Source organism: Polypterus senegalus, chromosome 18 (assembly GCF_016835505.1).
Source record: "Polypterus senegalus isolate Bchr_013 chromosome 18, ASM1683550v1, whole genome shotgun sequence".
NCBI classification, from domain to species: domain Eukaryota; kingdom Metazoa; phylum Chordata; class Cladistia; order Polypteriformes; family Polypteridae; genus Polypterus; species Polypterus senegalus.
Window position 1 is genome coordinate 73,239,952 of NC_053171.1, and position 22,397 is coordinate 73,262,348.

Here is a 22,397-nt window from a genome sequence, read left to right on the forward strand (position 1 = left end):
AAATTGAATATATAAAGTCAGTGTCGGTATATATAAAGTCAAAACTTGTTTCTGAATATATAAAGTCAAAACTTGAATACAGTAATCCCTCGCTATATCGCGCTTCGACTTTCGGCTTCACTCTATCGCGGATTTTAAATGTAAGCACATCTATCTATCTATCTATCTAAATATATATCACGGATTTTTCGCTGGTTCGCGGATTTCTGCGGACAATGGGTCTTTTAATTTATGGTACATGCTTCCTCAGTTTGTTTGCCCAGTTGATTTCATACAAGGGATGCTATTGGCGGATGGCTTAGAACCTACCCAATCAGAGCATGTATTACATATTAACTAAAACTCCTCAATGCTATAAGATATGCATCCCGCGCGGAGCTTGATTGTTTGCTTGTCTCTGCCTGTATCTCACCCTCTCTGACATTCTCTGCGCCTAACGGAGGGGCTGTGAACAGAGGTGCTGTTTGCACAGAAGCTGTAAAAAAAATTAAACCAAACCAAGATCAAAAAAAAACATAAATAAACAAACCTAACGAGAGATGAGAATTGAAGTCGAATCCAAATGAAATCCACAAGAAGCACAATAACAAAAATGATTTAAGGATTATTTTTTTTTATGTAGGAAGTTTGTATCCACAGATAGTAGGATAGCAGAGGGAATCACCAGCCAACCTTTTATCCTGTCGCGTTCCTAGAAGCATTCGAGACATAGAAAGTACCAAATGAATTCACGTGCACCCTAATCAAGACCAACTTACTCCAGATGCTAACTTCTGTGTCTGACCTAGCAGGGCCTCTAAAATTGGAAGCTGGCTTAAATAACTAAAAAAGTCCCAAAATAGACCAAAAGCCCCACAAGAGAGGGATGACCATAAACCTTCGTCTTGTGTACAAAGGGGCAAACAAATCTTTATGACAAAAGAATTTATTAACCAAAAAACAGAAAAATACAAGGAAAGGCCCAGTGCCTTAAGTGAATATAGATAATTGCTGGTGTTTAAGATCGATTATTCAGTCGAAGTGAGGTAGTGGAAGTTAACATTTTCTCAAACAGAAGGAGGTGGAGGCAGGACAGTTCCCCTTGGCATTTTGTGTACACTATGAAACCCTACATTCGAGCATAGTTTCAAGTATCATGATACAATAACATTTGATCAAAACGAGAGAGAGGGCTTGGACATGCATGATGCGAGTTGGTACACTCAAAAACAGTCGGCTCCCAACAAACACTCTTCAACTCCATAACCAGCCCACTCCCAGAGTCTTCACAAACTCAAAGGTTTCCAGGCCACAAAGCCTGCTCTACTACAGCTCAAAAGCCAGAGTGCGGGTTCAGGATTGGTGACCTCAGGGTGGCCCCGCCTCCAGTGGCTCCGCCTACAAAGCACAAAGAATGTCAGGGATTTTAGATGAATGGTACATAATTACAAAAATCACAAAAAATACATAACAATATGAAAAATTATTTTAAAATGACAATAAATATATATTAGTACATAACCGAAGGAAGAAGAGGGATAAAAGTCAAATGGGAAGAACAAAGAACTGACACACATTGGCTGTGTCAAGTGGATTTCTTCTGCCGCTCAGGTCAAGTATCCACTTGGTGTCGAGTCTGCACATCTTTTCTATATGTACATCGGCTTTCCTCAAACATCCTCCAAACCCGCGTGTGTTAGTTAACTGGCGACTTCAAACTGGTGTGTGTGTGGACTGGCGCCCCTTTCAGGGTGTGTTTCTGCCCCTACACCTCCTGTTATTCAGCCGTTTCATCTGCAGCTCCTCAGGTGCCACTTGGCAAACTGACCAATAAAAGTGTTTTGTGTTCTCCCCTCAGGAGCCAATGACAGAGCACAGCTCAGGAAAAGAAGTGATGAGTTAGCCAATCATGTCGCAGAGGTTTTGGAGGAGCACAGGGAGAAGGAGGCAGGTAGGGCCTTGGCACTTTGGCGTTTGCTTCTTTCTTTGGGGGGGGGCAGTCAATGTAGGCTCACCTGAATGGGACTAAGGACAGGGATGTCAGTTTGTCAGATGTCACATTGGCAGACTGTCCTTCACACCTGACCAACAGGAACTTGAATGCTAACATCTTATGGACACAAACATTAAAATGGCTGTGACGAGCTCTGCTCCATAAATGCTATACAGCACCTTTCAGTCCAGCAACTAAGCAGTCTTCTTTTTTTATTCATCTGTCATCACTCTGTCTTTACTAAATCAAATGTCAAAGTAAAATAACTCTTAAAATGGATTCCTATATAGTTTCTTGCATAGAGAAAAGGTACAACAATGCTTCTTGTCATAATAATAAAACAGACAAACAGCAAACACTCGAGTCACCATCCAGCGTGCAGTGGCGTGTGGTGGTAAAAATCATAAAAAGACAGCCCTGGAGACTGCAGCAGGACTGCAAGACAAACCCCCACCAAGTCTCACGTTTGCCATTTTGTCTTTCCCCCATAGATTTAAAAGATTCACTCAGCATCGAGGAAGATGACGAGAAAGTGGAAGACGAGAATGTTCCACAGGCGCACCTGTCCGACGAGAGGCTCAATGGCTCTGGAAAAGTGGTGGCGAGGGAGGCTGCGTCAGGGGAGCAAAGGAAAGAGTCAGAGGAGGACGGTGCCTCACAGGAGTTGGGCGTGGACCCCAACACCAAAGACAATTCGGAGCAGCGTGTCCAAGACAACAGCAGTAAGGGCCGACTTGTATAACATCTTGCAATAGTTTTTCTCAGACGCACATCTTTACATGCAACATGGAGGGTTGTAGTGGTGGGTCCAAAGTCCAGAGTTCAAATCTTTGCCTGGTTCCCAGACTTTGTGAAGTTTTAATGCTCTCCCTTTTCTGGGTGGGCTTTCCCTTACCAACACATGCAACTTAGGCAACAAGTCAAGCCTAACCCAGTAGACGTGTGTTCATTGAGGGCCTGGCATCCCATCCAGGGTGGGCTGCTGTCTTGTGCCCCAAGCTGGGGGAATGTCTGTACACTAGACTGGATTATGCCAGCTTCAGGGAATTGATAAAGAGCTGACTGAAGGTGAGGCTGCCAAAACCTGGAACAGTCCTGTTCACTGGGAAAGGCACTATATGAAAATGTACTTTGCCTGAGGTCTACGTCACAATGTGGTTCTCATCTAGCCCAGTATCTGCTCTTGAAGGTTCTTTGTGAAACGGGATGGACGCAAGTAGTGAAAGGGAGGAAATAAAGGGTCCTTTACAAAAGGCACTGTATGTGAAATTAAAACAGGCAGAGGGTCTTCAAGTGAAGGGCCGACTTCACAAAGGGCACTCTTGTGTCCCTCCTACCTGCACTGCCGTTATTTCCTTCTGTTGAGCCCCTCTATCACCAGCTTGGCCCCTTGTCCTCCTTCCCATATGTTTCCTCCACTTATTTTTTACATTTTTGCCTCAGTGCCTTCCTGCTCTATTCCAGTGTCACTTTATGCCCTTCACATCCTGCATCTGGTTTGTGGCTCATCTTTTTAGCACGTGGTATAGCTGGTTAACCTCTCCTTAACATTTCCTTCACTTGGCATCTTCCCATTCTACCCCTCCTGTACTTTTCCTCCCATATCTCTTACTTGTCATGTATTTACATCTCAGTACAAATGGGATTCTGGTGTTAGATGATAGAATGACACAAGCTGTAAGATTTCTAAGGAGAAGATCATAAAAGATGAAGATCCATAAAGGAGTGGGTCAACTGGCATGATGATGGGAATAGTGAAGACACCTGAAGGTCCACAAGTGGAAGGGCTGGCAGACCCAGGCCACTTGATTGTGTGTAGAGGGAGGAATTCCTTCAGACTGGAAAAGAAGTGTGCTGAGTGGAATGTGTGGTCCATTTGATGTATGGGCTTTTGGAGAATGTAACAAAGGTGGTGGAAAGAAGTTTCTAGATAAAAGGATCAGGTGTGAGGGAAAGTTAAAAAAATGCATTTTGGTTTCATTCCTGGGAAGGGAAGAACAGATACCATCAGGGAAAACGAAAGAAGATGCATGTTGGATTTGTAGATCTGGGGAAGACGTTTGTCAGAAAGGTGGTAAGTTGGACGTTGGGAAAGCGAGGTGTAGGTGAGTGGCTGAGGTCTGTGGTGATGTCAAACATAAATCTCGTAGAGTACTCTTTGTCTCCCCATCTTTCACTTCATGTTTCTTGCTCCTCAATGAGGCTCATCCTCTCCATCCTTATTGATTTACTGTGACTTTTCTAGTTGGTAAAACTGAAGGTGGCATTCCTTGATTAGTGCAGCAGAGGCTTTGTGCATCATTCTTATGTTATGTGACGACCCAACAACTTTCTCAGATTGTACTTGACTTCAATTTGATTTTTCTTTCTCTGAGTAGGTGGTAGTAGTAGTGGTGGTAGTACTTTAGACGATTCACATAAAAACCCCTGGTCTGATGGACCCCCTGAGCTGGTTGTCAGTTTCAGCTCAGGTTCCTTTTATCCAAGGCAGTCCTCCTGTCTCATTTTGTCAGTTTTTGCTTGCCACTGACAGAATTTTAATTTGCACACCACCTGCCTGCCCTAGTCACCCAGGGGTTCAGTGGGAATGGTGGGCACTGCTACTGCAGAGCTTCAGACTTTCCATTTAACTTTTAAACTTCTCACCGTGGTGACTTTGACAGAAGATATCCTTTGCCTCTGTCATATGTCGATCAATGAAATGCTACTGGCGAGCACTCAGGGGGTCACCACACTTGTTTGTATGAGGCTATGTCAGTAATTCTCTGCACTTTTGTGATTGTCTCGTTTTAGTTGGCTGTATGCTTTCCCCACGCATAGTGCTAAAGATTTAACCTTCATCAGTTAGTTTCTCTCCGCTCTCTATTTACAGTCTCTTAAGCAATGATGCCCAGACACCCCTTTTCCCCTCCACCTCCTCCCACTCCTCCAAGGTGTTCCCAGACCAGCTGAAAGATTTCATCTCTCCAGCATCTCTTGGGTCTGCCCTATGGTCTCCTAGTTGGATATACTTGAAACATCTCTCTGGGAAGCATCCAGGAGTCACTGTAATCAGATGCCCAAACCAATTCAACCAACTCCTTTCAATGAAGAGGGGCAGTGACTCTCCTTTAGGCTCCTCCTGAACGTCTGCATTTCTCACCTGCTCTCTACTGAGCCCAGACACTCTTCGAAGGAAACTCACTTCTGCAGCGTGTATCTAGTTCTTTCGGTCACTACCCAAAGCTTGTGACCATAGGTGAAGGTAGGAATGTTGATTGACCGGTAAACCGAGAGCTTTGTCCTTCAGCTCAGCTCCCTTTTCACCATGACTGACAGGTCCAACTTACGCATAACTGCGGACACTGCATGGAAATCTCCCATTCAGTTCTTCCCTCACTCGTATGCAAGTCCCAAAGATACCTCCACTCCTCCTCTTGAAGCAGCACCTCATGCCCAACCTAGACAGGGCACACCACCCTTTTCTGGCTGAGAACTATGACCTCTGACTTGGAGGTTCTGATCCTCAACTAGCCACGCTTAAGTGCAAACTGCCCCAGTGCATGTCTAAGGTAACATCTCGATGAAGCTAACTTGATCACATCATCTGAAAAAGGCAGAGATGCGATCCTGAGGCTACCGGACTGGATCCGGATTGAACAGAATCAGCGACACAAATGACTGCCCCGGCCGGGTCCCACACTCACCGGGAATGAGTATGACTTATTCCCAGCAATGCAAATCAATCATTCGCAGTGGTTGTACAGCGACCAAACAGTTAACAACAGCAGGCCTGCTACCCCATACTCCTGAAGCACCCTCTGCAGGACATCCGAGGGCCATTATATGATTGTAATAGCCATGTACTCCCAACTACGTTGTCTGTGAAGGGTTCCCTGTGTAGATAGATAGATAGATAGATAGATATTGTTTCTTTGTATCAGTATACTGCTGCTGGATTATGGGAATTTCCCCTTGGGATTAATAAACGCGGCTGCCAGTCGTGAACTGGACCCTTCATCGCACAGCATTATGATTTTTTTATAAGGGAAACAAAATTACAAAGGAAAACCATTGGACATTGATTCGATAGGAACGGCCTACTCAGAATCACTGTCCGAATAGTAATTATGTGGTGGTGTGGCAGCATTTCTGCTTCTGTCCGTTCACAGTCCATCTCGTTTTCACGACGCTGTCGTTTCCTCTCACGATCTCTTCTCAACCTTTCTCCAATCTCGCAGGTTGCTTTGTGGCAATCCAAAAAGTAAGGCAATATACACGGAGCAATGGTTATAAAAGGGGGACACATAGGTATCCAGGCTCTGTAAAACATAAATAGGGATCACTTCACTGACATGTGAGCAAGCCACGGTACAACTGTGAGACGCGCAGCACTCGCCGGCTACAACGTAACAATAATAATTTTCGGAGCGTGCTGTTAAGTTGTCATTCATTTTACTCATTGTCTTTCTTTCATTCATATGTTACGTAGGCACGTACCTTTTATCTTCGGCAATCTCATTCTCTAACCAGGCATCGGGAGCTAACCAGAGTAACACTGTCCACCACCCTTTTCGTTATTCCGGCACATTGTTGACGTCCGTAAATAACAACACCGTACTAAACAGGAAGGTGGTCTACGCATGCGTGGAATTCACGGATAAACAAAGATCAAGATCTAAATGAAGATCTTTTTAGTTAATTTAAAGCACAACAATTTGTTTAGTTTGAATGTCTGTGTTTTGAGGTGTGACTGGAGTACTACAGTCTTCAGTAGTATAAGCCTGGGGGAGATTCTTAATGCAATGCCTATGTTTTAGCTGTCTCTCTACTGCCATCTAGTGCTTCTTCTTCTAATTAATTCGCGGACAAACAAAGATCAAGATCCAAATTAATTTTATATGATTGTATGCCTTTACGTCCACAAAACACATATAGACTGGTTGGGCCCACGAGGACTCCGTGTTGGATATACAGGTGCAGATGCCCGAATCCATCTCAACTGGCTCCTTTCACAGCCGAAGAGCAGCAGCTCTACTTTGAGCTCCTCACCCTGTCTCTAAGACTGTGAAGGAAACTCATTTCTGCCACTTGTATCCATGATCAAGTCCTTTCTGATGCTACCCAAAGCTTGTGACCATAGGTAAAGGCAGGAATGTAGATCGACTGATAAATCAAGAGCTTCATCTTTTGACTCAGCACAATTGTGATCCTAAGGTCACCAACTGGACCCCCCCTCCCCCCCACTCCTTGGCTGCACCTAGAAATTTTGCCCATAAAAATTATGAACAGAATCAGTGACAAAGTGTAGCCCTAGCAGAATAACACACCCACCGTGAACGTGTATGCCAGCAATGCGATCCAAGCTTTCGCTCTGGTTGTACAAGGACTGAATTGCCCATAACAGCTGGCTGGTACCCCATACTCCCAAAATATTAAAAATATAAAAAAATATATAAGATCCCAGATCTCAGCATCACAGTACAAACCAAATACTAGCTTAGCAGACCCAGTCTCACATGGCATTCAGCACTTTAGTCATTTTAATCCTGTAACTGAGCAGGAAGTCTTAACTTTAATTTCTAAAATGAAGCCCACTACTTGTTCCCTAGATCCAGTGCCAACAAAACTAGTAAAAAGTGCAATGGATGTTCTTGCAGCGCCTATTCTAACCGTTATCAATAGTTCATTACTGCATGGCACAGTACCTGAAGCACTAAAAGTGTCAGTCATTAAACCTTTACTTAAAAAGTCAGACCTAGACCCACACATACTAAATAATTATAGGTCTATTTCAAATTTACCATTTCTCTCTAAAATACTAGAAAAAGTAGTCGCCAGTCAGCTTCAGTCACACCTTACGCATTACAATTTATTTAAGAAATTCCAGTCTGGTTTCCGCACTGGTCATAGTACAGAAACGGCACTAACACGGGTTGTAAACGACATTCTGATATCCTCTGATGAAGGAAATTCCACTGTAATTATGTTGTTAGACTCAAGTGCAGCATTTGACACCACTAACCATTCTATTTTACTGCACAGGCTAGAAAATGATATTGGGCTTACAGGCCCCGTGCTCACTTCGTTTAGTTCTTATTTATTAAATCGATTCCAGTATGTACAGAAATGTGCTGACAGGACTCCATCATTATACACAGAAGTTCAATATGGTGTCCCGCAGGGCTCAGTACTGGGACCTTTACTGTTTTCACTTTACATGCTTCCACTGGGATCTCTCATTAGGAAACATAATGTTAATTTTCACTCGTATGCAGATGACACCCAGTTAAACCTTTCATTAATGAAGTTTATCTGATGTTGTCTTTAATTAGTTGTGTTAGTGAATTAAAGGAGAGGATGGATGAGAACTACTTGTCTTTAAACACTGATAAAACAGAGATGTTAATTGTTGGAAGGAATGACGCTGATCACAGCAATATTCTGTCATCATTTAACTCAGTTGGAATCCCATTAATTTTACTGAGTCAGCCTGCAATCTAGGAGTTATCTTTGACTCTAGCATGTCATTTAAAGCGCATATTACAAAGTTGTCCAAATCATGTTTCTTCCATCTTAAAAATGTTGGGAAATTAAGGTGCTTTCTAAATAAACAGGATTCTGAGAAATTAATTCATGCATTTATCTCTAGTAGGATTGACTACTGCAATGTGGTGTTCACTGGAAGTTCAAACTGTTCTTTATACAGCCTCCAGTTAATCCAAAATGCTGCTGCAAGAATTATTACAAGAACAAGAAAATATGAACACATAACTCCAGTTCTTAAATCCTTACACTGGCTCCCGGTTAAGTTTAGAGCAGATTTCAAAATCCTCCTTTTAACATATAAAGCATTAAATGGCCAAGGTCCGGCTTACTTGTCTGAACTTATCATGACTTACAAACCTGAGCGCACATTAAGATCTCAAGATGCCGGTCTGCTTAGGATTCCAAGGATTAATAAAATAACAGTGGGAGGTCAAGCTTTTAGTTACAGGGCCCCTAAACTGTGGAATGGTCTTCCTGCTTCTATAAGAGATGCCCCTTCAGTCTCAGCTTTTAAATCCCGGCTGAAGACTCACTACTTCAGTTTAGCACACCCTGACTAGAGCTGCTGATTAACTGTACAGACTGCATCTCTGTTGTTAGTCATTAGCACTAAAACATAAGTAACATGATAGTTATAATTTGTTACTAACCCTCACCTATTCTGTTTCTCTTCTCGGTACTCAAATGTGGCACTTGGTGCCACGGCCCACCTGCCAAGTTGTTTTGCCTGCCTAAGGTAAAGTCATCCCTGATGGAGGATCACAGGAATCATGGGAAAGAGGGGTCCTTTCATCAGATTGGCTGGCTCAGCGCTGACTCAGCTGTGGATTGGCCAAATGGGGGAGGCAACTTGGTGGCTGAGGTCTCCAGGATTATAAACAAATCCAAATCATATTATGGGATATCATCTACTGTTAAATTCTGCTACGTACTTCTAGAATATTTATACTGTATTGAGGATGTGTTCTGTTCTGTGTATTGTATTGTATTGTATTGTATTGACCCCCTTCTCTTTGACACCCATTGCACGCCCAGCCTCTCTTTCTGAACTGCCTTTCCCAAGGTTTCTTCCATTTTTTCCCTACTGGTGTTTTATATGGGAGTTTTTCCTTGTCTTCTTAGAGAGTCAAGGCTGGGGGGCTGTCAAAAGCCAGGGCCTGTTAAAACCCATTGTGGCACTTTTTGTGTGATTTTGGGCTATACAAAAATAAATTGTATTGTATTGTATTGCAAAGCACCCTCTGCAGGACACCCAGGGGACCCAATGGCATGCCTTTTCCAAGTCCACAAAACACAAGTAGACTGGTTGGGCACATGAACCTTCCAGAATCCTTGTAAGGATGAAAAGCTGTTGTCTGTTGTCCTAACCTGCTTATTCTAATTCAGAGTTATGGTTGAACTGGATCAGGATTTTTAAGAGCCCACTATGTACGAGGTGCCCATCTTATCGTAGGAGACATCCGGACATGCACCTTCTCCCAAACAGGAGACATTTTAGCGTACCCCTTATTTTAACACATCTTTGGAACTTTAGAGGAAAGCTGGAAAACCCTGATGAAAAACACACCACAACAGCGTGAAACACTCATTTGTCATGATGGAGAAAAGCTCACTTCAGTTCTTTTTTTGTGTTTTCCCTCGAAAGGCACTGAAAAAAGCATTCCGGAGACTCCCACAGCCAGCCAGAACCAGCAGACTAGCAGCTCCGAAGACAAATTCGGGACCCCAGTAAACGACACAGCCATCAGCGAAGGAGAACACAAAATGGAGTCGCAGAGCAACCTCGCTGGAGCAACTGCCCTGGCTGAGCAGTTAACCGGTGAGGAGGCCTCAGCTCCTTCTCTCGTCCAGAGAGGCAATGAAATGACAAGGCCCGATACGGCCGAGGAGAGAAGCCAAGTGGTGGCAGACCTGTCAGCACTTCAGAAGCGGGGACGGCCATTGGAGGACGAGGACGGAAAAGACGACGAAGGCAGTGGCAACCAAAAACGAGAGGCAAGTGCATGCGAGCATTTGGGTCCCTTAAAAGTCACGGATAACAATAACATTTATTTCTATAGCACATTTTCATACAAACAGTAGCTCAAAGTGCTTTACAAAATGAAGAATAGAAAAATAAAAGACACAGTAAGAAAATAAAATAAGTCAACATTAATTAACATCGAATAAGAGTAAGGTCCAATGGCCAGGGTGGACAGAAAAACAAAAAAAAACTCCGACAGCTGGAGAAAAAATAAAATCTGCAGGGATTCCAGACCAAGAGACCACCCAGTCCCCTCTGGGCAATCTACCTAACATAAATGAAACAGTCCTCTTTGTATTTAGGGTTCTCACGGAAGGACTTGATGATGGTGGTCACGTAGACTTCTGGCTTTTAGTCCATCAATGTTGGTGCATCATGATGCTTTGAGTAGGTGGTGGTGGCGCAGGCCGCCACCACAAAAAACGGAAAAAGAAACAGAAGAGAGTAGGGGTCAGTACGGATTTTAGAGCCACCATGAATAGTTATTATGATGAATTGAACATACAGAGTATCAGGATTAAGTTAAAGTGAAGTTATAAAAAGGCCATGTTAAAGTAATGAGTTTTCAGCAGTGTTTTAAAGTGCTCTACTGTATCAGCCTGGCGAATTCCTATTGGCAGGCTATTCCAGATTTTAGGTGCATAACAGCAGAAGGCCGCCTCACCACTTCTTTTAAGTTTAGCTTTTGGAATTATAAGGAGACACTCATTTGAGGATCTAAGGTTACGATTTGGAATATAAGGTGTCAGACATTCCGATATATAAGATGGGCGAGATTATTTAAGGCTTTATAAACCATAAGCAGAATTTTAAAGTCAATCCTGAATGACACAGGTAACCAGTGTAGTGACATCAAAACTGGAGAAATGTGCTTGGATTTTCTTTTCCTAGTTAGGATTCTAGCAGCTGCATTCTGCACTCGTTGCAAATGATTTATGTCTTTTTTGGGTAGTCCTGAGAGGAGTGCGTTACAGTAATCTAGTCTACTGAAAACAAAAGCGTGAATTAATTTCTCAGCATCTTTCAATGATATAAGAGGTCTAACTTTAGCTATGTTTCTTAAGTGAAAAATTGCTGTCCTAGTGGTCTGATGAATATGCGATTTAAAATTCAGATTACAGTCAACAGTTACCCCTAAGTTTTTACTTCCGTCTTAACTTTTAATCCTAATGCATCAAGTTTATTTCTGATAACCTCATTGAATCCATTATTGCCAATTACTAAAATTTCAGTTTTCTCTTTATTTAGTTTGAGAAAATTACTATTCATCCATTCAGAAATACCAGTAAGACATTGTGTTAGTGAATCAAGAGAGTCGGAGTCATCAGGTGCTATTGATAAGTACAGCTGTGTGTCATCAGCATAGCTGTGGTAGCTCACGTTGTGCCCTGAGATAATCTGACCTAACGGAAGCATGTAGATTGAGAAGAACAGCGGACCCAGGATAGAGCCTTGTGGAACACCATATCGGATATCATGTGTCTTTGAGATGTGATTACCACAACTCACAAAGAATTTTCTCCCTGCCAGGTAGGATTCAAACCAATTTAAGACACTGCCAGAGAGGCCCACCCATTGACTAAGGCGATTTCTAAGAATATTGTGATCAATGGTGTCAAATGCAGCACTCAGATCTAAGAGGATGAGAACAGATAAATGGCCTCTGTCTGCATTTACCCGCAAGTCATTTACTACTTTAACGAGTGCAGTTTCTGTGCTGTGATTTGTTCTGAAACCTGACTGAAATTTATCAAGAATAGCATGTTTATTGAGGTGGTCATTTAACTGCATAATGACTGCCTTCTCTAGAATTTTACTTAAGAAGGGCAGGTTAGAGATGGGTCTAAAATTTTCAAAAGCAGAGGGGTCAAGATTATTTTCTTGAGCAGGGGTTTAACTACAGCAGTCTTAAGACAGTCTGGGAAGACCCCCATATCTAATGACGAGTTTACTATGTCCAGAACATTATCAATTAGCACGCCTGATATTTCTTTGAAAAACCTGGTTGGTATTGGGTCAAGGACGCAGGTGGAGGGTTTCAGTTGAGAGATTATACTATGTAAATCAGGTAAATCTATCCTGGTGAAAGAATTTAATTTGTTTATAATGGAGTACTGGGGCTTTGGAGGTTCTGCAGTGTTGGGGAGATATACTATGTTATTTCTAATATCATTAATTTTTTGATTGAAAAATACAGCAATGTTCTCACAGGTTTCACTGGAAGTATTCTGGGGGCATTCCTTTGTGTTACCTGGGTTTAACAGACGATCAATTGTTGAAAATAAGACTCTGGGATTACTAGCATTGTTATTTATAATCTGAGAGAAATAGCAGCGTCTCTCAAGGCGGACAGTGTTATTGTATTCTGTTATTTTAACTTTTAATATTTCATAGTGGATAGTTAGTTTAGTTTCCTCCATTTACGCTCAGCTCTACGACATGTTCTCTTTAAATCAGACACTCTTTGGGTCTTCCATGGAATAACAATACTAGAAGATTTTTTAACTGTCTTTTCAGGTGCAACTATGTCAACAGCAGTTCTTACTTTAGAATTAAAGTTTTCCACTTTACTATTTACATTATCCTCACTATTATAGTTGGCACTATAAACGGACTGATTGCTTAGAATGTTTGTAAGTTTTAAAGCTGCTGATGAGTCAAAGAAGCGTTTTTTTTTAACAATATGTCTCTCATGAATGCTTTCTATCATTATTTCTATATTAAATAGTAGAAGAAAGTGGTCTGATAGACCAATATCAATGATCTGCTTCACATCAACTTTTAGTCCTTTGGTAATCACTAAGTCTAACGTATGACCTGCTTTATGTGTAGGTAAGAGTCCAGGAGGTTCATGAATTCCTTTACTTTTAGGTCACACTGATTGTCGATATGAAAGTTAAAGTCGCTGACTATTAGGAGTGTGTCATAGTTCGTAACGTGCGAGTAAAAATGGGACTCGAATGCAACAGCTGAGACGACTCCGCTTGCTAGACAGCATAAGCTCGATTTGCACTTCTAAAACCTTTCCCACGGTTATTGTAACACTACTGTGCATAAGGGGTCAGATCACACACACACGACTGGCAACTTTGGGTACTTCGATGTATGGAATTATCAGTTGAGTTTTAACTCCGGTCACATTTTCATTATGTTTGTCTTAAGGAGGAGATGCGGTAATTTGATTTGTTGAGACGCCTACAAATGTTGACATAAAACACCCAGAGAAGATGCACGGGCATTTTCAACAGAAAGAGAGCACGAAAACTCCGGTGATCAAAGTGGACATTCCCAGTCTGCTTCATTGTCAATAAATAATCATTTATCGTTCTACCTACACAGATGCTGAAGCAATGCATGTCACCGATATGTGTATGACATCTGCATTCTCACAGAGGACGCACTTCTGCACAGGGTTCACGTCAACGCCGAGAGGTAGGGTTCTCACAGTCTTGGTCAAGAGTCAAGAAAATCACCAACTATAAACTGTAGTGCCACGAAGGATTTGACAGTTGGGAGGCAAAGTGATCAGGAAATAAAAGAACATGGCAGGCGTGAAAACCTAGGGAGCCAAAACGGCTCCAACGACCAAAACGCTGTCCAAGTCGAGTAACGCACGCAAAATGTTCAGCTGCCTTGGACGCCAGACATAGCCTGCCGATGTGGTAGCAATGCCAACCTAAAAGTACCAGAAAATGGTGCCCAAAATATAAACAAAAATAACAAAGACATCAAAATAAATGCAACAAAAAGGTGTCCAAAATTGTTACATGTGCTCACGTGCTCCGACTTGTGCCGTTTTGCCTTCCCACTTCAGTGCGTTCACGTAAATTTCTAGTTGGACTTTTCGAAAAAATGTGACGTCAATGTTGATTTGTTACTGTAAAGAAATGCAATTAAAGATAAACTACATTTTTCATTGAAAAAAAAATAACAAAATTAACATATTGAATATATATCACTCCATTCATAATGCATTTTGACCAAAAAATGGCATTTCGGGCTAACCAGCTATGTTTTGCTGTAAACAGTTGACTAAGGTACAAGGTCAGCATTACGTCACAACTCAGACAATTCAAGTAGCTTATGTTTTGTCCGAATTGTCTGAGTTGTAATCCCAAGTTCACAGGACGTTCACATGGCATTCCCAACTCAATAACTCAGATTTACTGCCTCTGTAGGCCTCAACATCGAGCACAGGATTGTGAGACTCAAGCTTAGAGGAAACTTGGGCTCAAATGGATCCTCCCACGTTCGCTTCCCAGGTCCTCCTCTGCATGGAGTTTGCATGTTCTCCCCATGTCTACGTGGGTTTCCTCCCACAGTCCAAAGACATGCAGGTTAGGTGCATTGGCAATGCTAAATTGTCCCCAGGGTGAGTGCGCCCTGCCCAGGGTTTTTTTCCTGCATTGGGTCCTGTGTTGGCTGGGATTGGCTCCAGCAGACCACCATGACCCTGTAGTTAGGATATAGCGGGTTGGATAATAGATGGATGGATCCTCCCACTCGTCTCCCTTGCAGTGTTCACTTGTGTCCTGAGAGGGCCAAAGCCAGCAGTGTAGGTCTGAAGTCGGGTGGTCAATACGGCTGAAGGTCAGAGCACTTGCCCCACCGTGTTTTCTAGTTGGATGTTCTGACATACTCAGGACCACTAGATTCAGCAACGACAGTTGTGTAGTGCGGCACCAGCCTTAACAAAACCTGGTTGTTATCTGGTTCTCGCAGACCGTTCTGCCAAAGATGTTACTGATGTCCTTGTGAGATTCAACCTAAATCAGCTCCGGTTGCAATTGCTTGGTTTAATCAATTTCAGAGTGACTCCTGACATTCTCCACATATGCGCACTCCACAATTTTAAACACTTAAAAAGCTGAGATGTGGGTGCACTCCTGGGGCCTCATGTATAAATGGTGCGTACGCACAAAAATGTTGCGTAAGAACATTTCCACGCTCAAATCACGATGTAGAAAACCTAAACTTGACGTAAAGCCACGCACTTTTCCACGGTAGCTCATACCTTGTCATACGCAAGTTCTGCGCTTGGTTTTGCAGACTGGCAGCACCCAGCGGTCAAAGCAGTACTACTGCTCCAGTGTGGTTTCCCTTTCTTTTTTAGATCCACATCCTGACACGGCTTTATAAATACACTGAAATTAACCGTGTATTGTTTATTAGTTTAATGCATCTGATTGTAATTAACCTGTAACAATATAACGGTCCACGAAATGGTCAAACTATTCTAAATACCATAACTGCTTTAGCGTTGTTACTCTCACTGCACCTTCTTCTTCTTCTTTCAGCTGCTCCTGTTAGGAGTTGCCACAGAGGATCATCTTTTTCAATATTATTCTCACTGCACCACTCAGAGTATTTATATCACTGTATCTGAGTGTGAATCACAGCAGCAGCTGATCGGAAAGGGAATTATCGGTATACAGCTCCAAGTACACGCTGACTCAGCCATGCTGTCTATTTGAACTGCTCTCATACGACAAACGCTTCAGAGTCTTTCCTGTACGGACGTCGCGATTCAGAAACAGTTTCATCCCAAGAACTCTGAAAGCACTCAATCAGTCCATCAAGTGCTCCTTGTAGAACTGTCGTACTTATAAGTACAATTACCTCACTGTAAACTTGCAGTACAGTTATAATATTGCACAACCTGAGCCACTTTATAAAGTGCTTATTTACATATGATGACGATATCATTTTTAAGATGAAATGCAGCAAAATATGTTTATTAAATTAAACAGATAAAACTTTAACTTTAACCACAAGGTGCCGCAGTGCTAGCGAGCCGCTGGTGCTCCGTTCACGGATTGCTCCTGCCTAGCGCTGTATTCTTGCTGGGAATGGCATGACACTGGAAGTATAGATGGATAGAATAATTAAACATGAACTATGAAGATATTTCAATGTTCCTTAAAAATTTTGAAGAATTGGCGTTCTAAGCTCACAGATGGCTTAACGTCTATTACAGAGCTGATTTTGTGGCAATTGGGTATTTGGGGAAAGAAAAGCAAGGACAGGAATTGTGGGTTAGTACGTTCGAAAGAGTAAACACTATAAAGTATTTCATCAAATGTCACGCACGGCACAGCAAGCATCTTGCGTAAGACATGAAAAATCACTGCGCCACCATGTTCCCATGTTTAATACATGTTTTAACTCCTATTGTCATAAAATTGATATCACGTATACATCTCAGTATTTTAGTTATTCAGAGAGCTGTAATATCATGAATGTAATTGATTCTGTGTCCAGTTGAAGGAAGAGAGCCGGTTTAAGAAGCAAGTAGTGATTCACACACGTAGATCACATAGAAGATCAAATACAAAACAAAGCATTTAACGTGCTACTTTAATTACGATGTGATTTGAGAAACTGGTTAATTAAACGATTTTAAGATGACGTTTATGATGTTCTACTTTAATGACAAAATAAACTACGTGATTAAAGTAGAAATGTCGAGATTGAAGTTGACATTTCGTGCTTTTTCCCCACTGTGTGCCTTTTTTTTCTCTGTACCCTAATAAACTTTCATATGACACTCAGACAGTGGGCTACAACTCGCCTTTTCACTGCGACTTTGATATGTGACTTCTTTTTTATTTCCGGCACTGTGCGATTTTGTGAATGTGAGCTTTCAAGTTTCTCCAACACTCTATGTCACTCGATCAACTTCATTTTGTTGATTATACCACGGTTTATTTGAACAAATAGTATGCTTTTCCTTTGCCTCCACTTGATATTTGCTGAAATTCTTACATTTTCCCCCGTGCTTTTCCCATTGTCTTTTCACAGAAGGCTGAGCTTAAGGGCGATTTATATTCATTTGCATATTTAAAGAGGCGTAATTCTGGGAGCAGTTAGGGCGTTACATAAAGCGCGTGCACGAGCGTTAGTTTTCACGCTGACCGGGATTTATGTAGCGGAAGAACATGGAAGTTGGAGTACGCACCGATTCCTGCAGCTGGATTTTTCTGTGCGTAAGCACATTTCGACTTTTGTGCTTACGTCATGTTATAGTGCGAGTTCTACGCACGGCGTTATACATGAGGCCCCAGGTCCCAGGCATGGGAATCGGCTGAATTGTTTAATGAACCAAGATCAGGAAATGACGGAAACAAAACCTAAAAATAGGACGAAACTCAAACGACCGAGCCCAGTATGCAAACTAAAGAGCGATGTCGGATAAACATTTAAAATGTCTCGACTACCAGATTCTGTCTTAGAAGGCAAATTCCCGATCGTGATTTCTGGATTGTTCCACGAAGTCAGATACTTGCTACACACCAAGTCACCATCTTTCAAGGCAGTAGTGCAATGATGTTAATCGTCAAAACTTCAAGTAGCCTTGGGGTAAAAATGGTGGTAACTTTCAGCAAGAAAACTGCACAAAATGGCAGTTCCTGTCCTGAAACGTTCAACAGACTCTAGCTGCAGACCTCCAGAGCTCCACTCCATTGAGGAGGTTGTCGCTTTATATTATACGCCTGGTTAAATGATGGTTAAGATTAGGGTTGGGGGAGGAGTTATCTGACTCAAATAAACCAAGTGAGGAAAAACCTGCAATCTAATTGGCTGTTCAGGGAAGATGCAGCGCTCTCCCAATGTTACCAACTCAAATTAAATAAAACTTGATTTGAATCATTTTAAAAAATGTTTATACTGCAAAAATGTGTACAAAATGCATTGGGAAAGCAAGAATCGTGACGATTTGGTGTTCAGTAAGCACTGCGTCTGCTTACAGGAGTCGGGCTCATTATGCCTCTCTCTTCTTTCCCAGGAGCAGGAGCTGGAAAGCCTGGCAGCGATTGAGAGTGAGCTGGAGAAAGTAGCTGAGAAACTGCACCAAATGAGGAGCTGAACCCCCACATGGTCTAATTCCTTGACCCACCTACCTTTGACCCCCTGTTTTCTGTGTCATATGTAAATATTTATCATCATTTGGAGTAAAAAAAGAACAACTTAGAAGGATGCACGTGCAATATATTATAGAACAATAAACATAGTGGACATTTAGTGAAGGTCCATCTGCCATTCTAGAAGTGTTCAGCTCAGGCGACGAGAGGCTGCGAGGGATCCACAGAGACTTGGTCACCAGCAGGCGAGGATGTGAGGAGGGGAGGCCATCAACAGCCTTTGGATTTGTTTTGTAAAGCCTTGCATGACTGAATCATTTCCGACAAGGGGGTACACAGGCCTCTGTACACTTTGTATTAGCATGTGTTCACCTCATTGTAGCAACTTTGAACCTCTGACAGGCCCGAGCAATAGTTGCTGCATTGTATGTCAGCCGGACTACTGGGAATTTCTCAGTATTTCCTTATTTTCTGTTTTTTGCTTTTGGGGAATAAAGAGCCCACAAGTCTCCACCTTAACCCCATACAAACCTCATGTAAAATAACGACCAGTCAAAAACACATGTACATAACAGAAGAATCTCATTGGTGTATCCATGTCATGATGACAGGCATCAGCATAGAGAAGTGAAGCACCGAGAGCGCCCTCAAGTGGCTTATCACTGAATACACAGCCGAAGATACACAGGCCACTAGCATTGTGTCCAACACAAAAATAATGCAATAAACTTGGGATTGCTTCTATTTCCAACTGATGTACCTGTAGGCAAATATTTCTGGATGTAATTTGAAGACAAGTAAATAAATAAATAAAAGTGTTCCGAATATGTTAAAAGTAGATATTGCTGGTCTTCTAAATTATTTGTCCAGTGCCTTGAACACCTGTACATGCATTGGATTATTGTGAGTACCGGCAGGCTCTTCAGCTGCTGCCATCCCAGATACAGTGGACTCTGCTGGTCAGACCATCTCCTGCAATTAAAACAAATAAGAACCTCCATGAAAAGTGAACTGGCACATTGGAGCTGGCAATAGATGCTTTACCTTACCAAAAACATGAAGTACAAGGGGTCCCAGTCTGGTTAAAGTGGGTATGTGCATGCAGCAGACATTAGGAACACCATAACTTAAACAGACACTCACCACCCTCAGTTTATGAGGCTGCTTCTCATCATCTTCTTCTTCTTCTTCTTTCGGCTGCTCCTGTTAGGGGTCGCCACAGCGGATCATCTTCCTCCATAACTTTCTGTCCTCTGCATCTTGATCTGTTACACCGATCACCTGCATGCCCTCTCTCAACACATCCATAAACCTTGTAACGGCTGTCACATATTATGTTTTGTGTACTTTTTAACTGGATCTTGCTTCTTTCAGAGGTGTCCTAGAGACTAACTTACTGGGGATATCTCTTTAAGGGAAGTTGGGGGCCAGACTACACCTGGGGGTCCTTGCCATATGGTATGTTATTGTGACGTTAAGGTTAACTGACTTTAAAAAGGCAAGGAGGCGCGTATATAAAAAAAAACCAAAAACAACAAGAAACGAGAAGGAGTAGAAGGTGAACAAGAGAAAAAGGAGCTGGGAAGGCGTATAACAAGGAGCTGCAAGCAGTAAAGTAATCAAGTAAGACTCTGGAATAAGGACTGTTGGGTGCACGGCTAGGATTTCCTTTCAACCTTAAAGGACCTTCGGAGTTCACGTCTTGTCTTGACTGTGATGAAGCGGGCGTTGGCTGTGGACGAACGCTAACACGGAGACTCCCGGGTGTGACAGGATTTTCATCCCTCCTCAAAAGAACTGACACTAAGCCGATGAGATCTCTTCTTGTTATTCGTAAATGCAGTAAAAGTCTCAGCGGCATCACCTCAGGATTAGTCGCTAGTGCAACTGCAGTTTTCATTGGCCGAGTGAAGATAAACTTTTAAACAAAGTTAATATAAAAGGGACTGGGGTACATTGCGGGGATTGTATGTATGCATCGGCTGGTTACTTATATAGAAGTGTAATGTAGACATTTGTGCATGGATTAAATTACTGTATAACCCAGATGATTCAGTTTGCATCAATAACATTTGCTCAGACTACTTTAAACTAGAACGTGGCACAAGACAAGGATGCCCTTTGTCACCACTGCTGTTTGCGATTACCATTGAACCACTGGCAATACATTGTCGAAATACTGATCAGATAAAGGGGATTAGCAGAGAAGGACTGGAACAGAAAATCTCATTATATGCAGATGACATGGTACTGTATATATCGGACCCAGAAAATTCTGTGCCTGCAGTCTTAGCAGCACTCACAGAATTTCAAAAGATCTCTGGTCTCAGAATTAATCTGAATAAAAGTGTACTCTTTCCAGTGAATCTCAAGCATATAATATTAGATTAGACACCCTACCTTTTATCATTGCAGAACAGTTTAAATACCTCGGGGTAAACATCACAAGTAAACATAAAGCTCTTTATCAACAAAATTTCGTCGTCTGCATGGAAAAAATTAAACAAGACTTGCATAGATGGTCAACCCTTCATCTCACACTAGCTGGAAGAATTAACACTGTTAAGATGAATATTCTTCCTAAGCTCCTTTTTTTATTTCAAAACATCCCAATATACATTAATAAATCGTTCTTTAAGCAATTAGATTCAACAATAACCTCATTTATTTGGAATTCAAAACATCCACGCATCAAAAGAGCGACTCTACAAAGACAAAAGGCAGAAGGCAGCATGGCTCTACCTAACTTCCAGTTTTATTACTGGGCAGCAAATATACAGGCGATAAGAACCTGGACACAAATAGAAGAACATACACAGGCATGGACCGCAATAGAAGTAAAATCCTGCAGTACTTCTTTGTATTCCCTGCTCTGCGCTCCAATAAACACACGTTATCGGCAATACACTAATAACCCAATTGTGCTCCACTCACTTAGAATCTGGAACCAATGTAGAAAGCATTTTAAGACGGAGAAGCTTCTTTCTGTGGCACCCCTGCAAGAGAACCACCTCTTTCAACCTTCACAAACATATGCAGTTTTAATATCTGGAAAAAATTTGGAATTAACTTGCTTAGAGATCTTTATATAGACAACGTCTTTGCATCCTATGAACAATTACATTCCAAATTTAACATTCCAGCTACAAATTTCTTTCACTATCTTCAAATCAGGAACTTTGTTAAACAGAACCTTCCAGATTTTCCTCATCTTGCACCCTCATCCACGCTGGAAAAATATTGCTCAATCTCAAGGACTTAGACTCCATCTCTACAATATATAAAATCATTTTACAATCCCTTCCTTTCAAAGATCCAAGAGGACACTGGGAAAATGACCTCTCAATTAATATATCAGAAAAGGAGTGGAAAGTAGCAATGCAGAGAATTCACTCAAGCTCCATATGCGCAAAGCATACAATTATACAACTCAAAATTATATATCGAGCACATCTGTCTCGACTAAAACTCTCCAAAATGTTTCCAGGGCATGATCCAACCTGCGAACGTTGCAACCAAGTCCCAGCCTCACTGGGTCACATGTTCTGGGCCTGCACCAAATTAACATTATTCTGGACAAAAATTTTTAATTACCTCTCAGACAGTCTTGGACTCACAATCCCTCCTAACCCATTAACAGCTGTGTTTGGGGTTCTTCCAGAGGGTCTTAAAGTGGAGAAAGACAAACAAATTGTGATTGCATTCACTACACTGTTGGCACGCAGACTTATTCTGATAAACTGGAAGAACCCAAACTCTCCTCTTTTAAGTCAGTGGGAAACCGATGTGTTATATTATTTGAAATTGGAAAAAATCAAATACTCAGTTAGAGGATCTGTGCAGACTTTTTTCAAAACATGGCAGGATCTAATCAGTAATATTTTAAAATAAGTTCATAAAGCACAGAGAATTTATTAATTCAGGTATGTTTATAAGCCTTAAATTTTACGCCATTTGCCTTGCTCTCTCTCTCAGGGGTGGGGATCGATCTGTTGTTAACATAATTCTTTTT

The 22,397-nt window shown here is 41.9% G+C and overlaps 1 protein-coding gene across 2 annotated transcripts in view; it reads left to right on the forward strand.

The window, feature by feature from the left end:
* The window catches only part of chga (chromogranin A), a 32,387-nt gene extending 13,196 nt beyond the window's left edge, over window positions 1–19,191 (forward strand). The window contains exons 5-8 of one of the 2 annotated variants that reach the window (XM_039741708.1): window positions 1,838–1,930; window positions 2,464–2,694; window positions 10,146–10,495; window positions 18,310–19,191. In XM_039741708.1, coding sequence (XP_039597642.1) covers window positions 1,838–1,930; window positions 2,464–2,694; window positions 10,146–10,495; window positions 18,310–18,390 — 755 coding nt within the window. In that variant the 3' untranslated portion in view covers window positions 18,391–19,191. The remainder of the gene's footprint in view (window positions 1–1,837; window positions 1,931–2,463; window positions 2,695–10,145; window positions 10,496–18,309) is intronic. The other variant, XM_039741709.1, reaches the window with a different exon arrangement.
* Window positions 19,192–22,397: the final 3,206 nt, after the last annotated feature.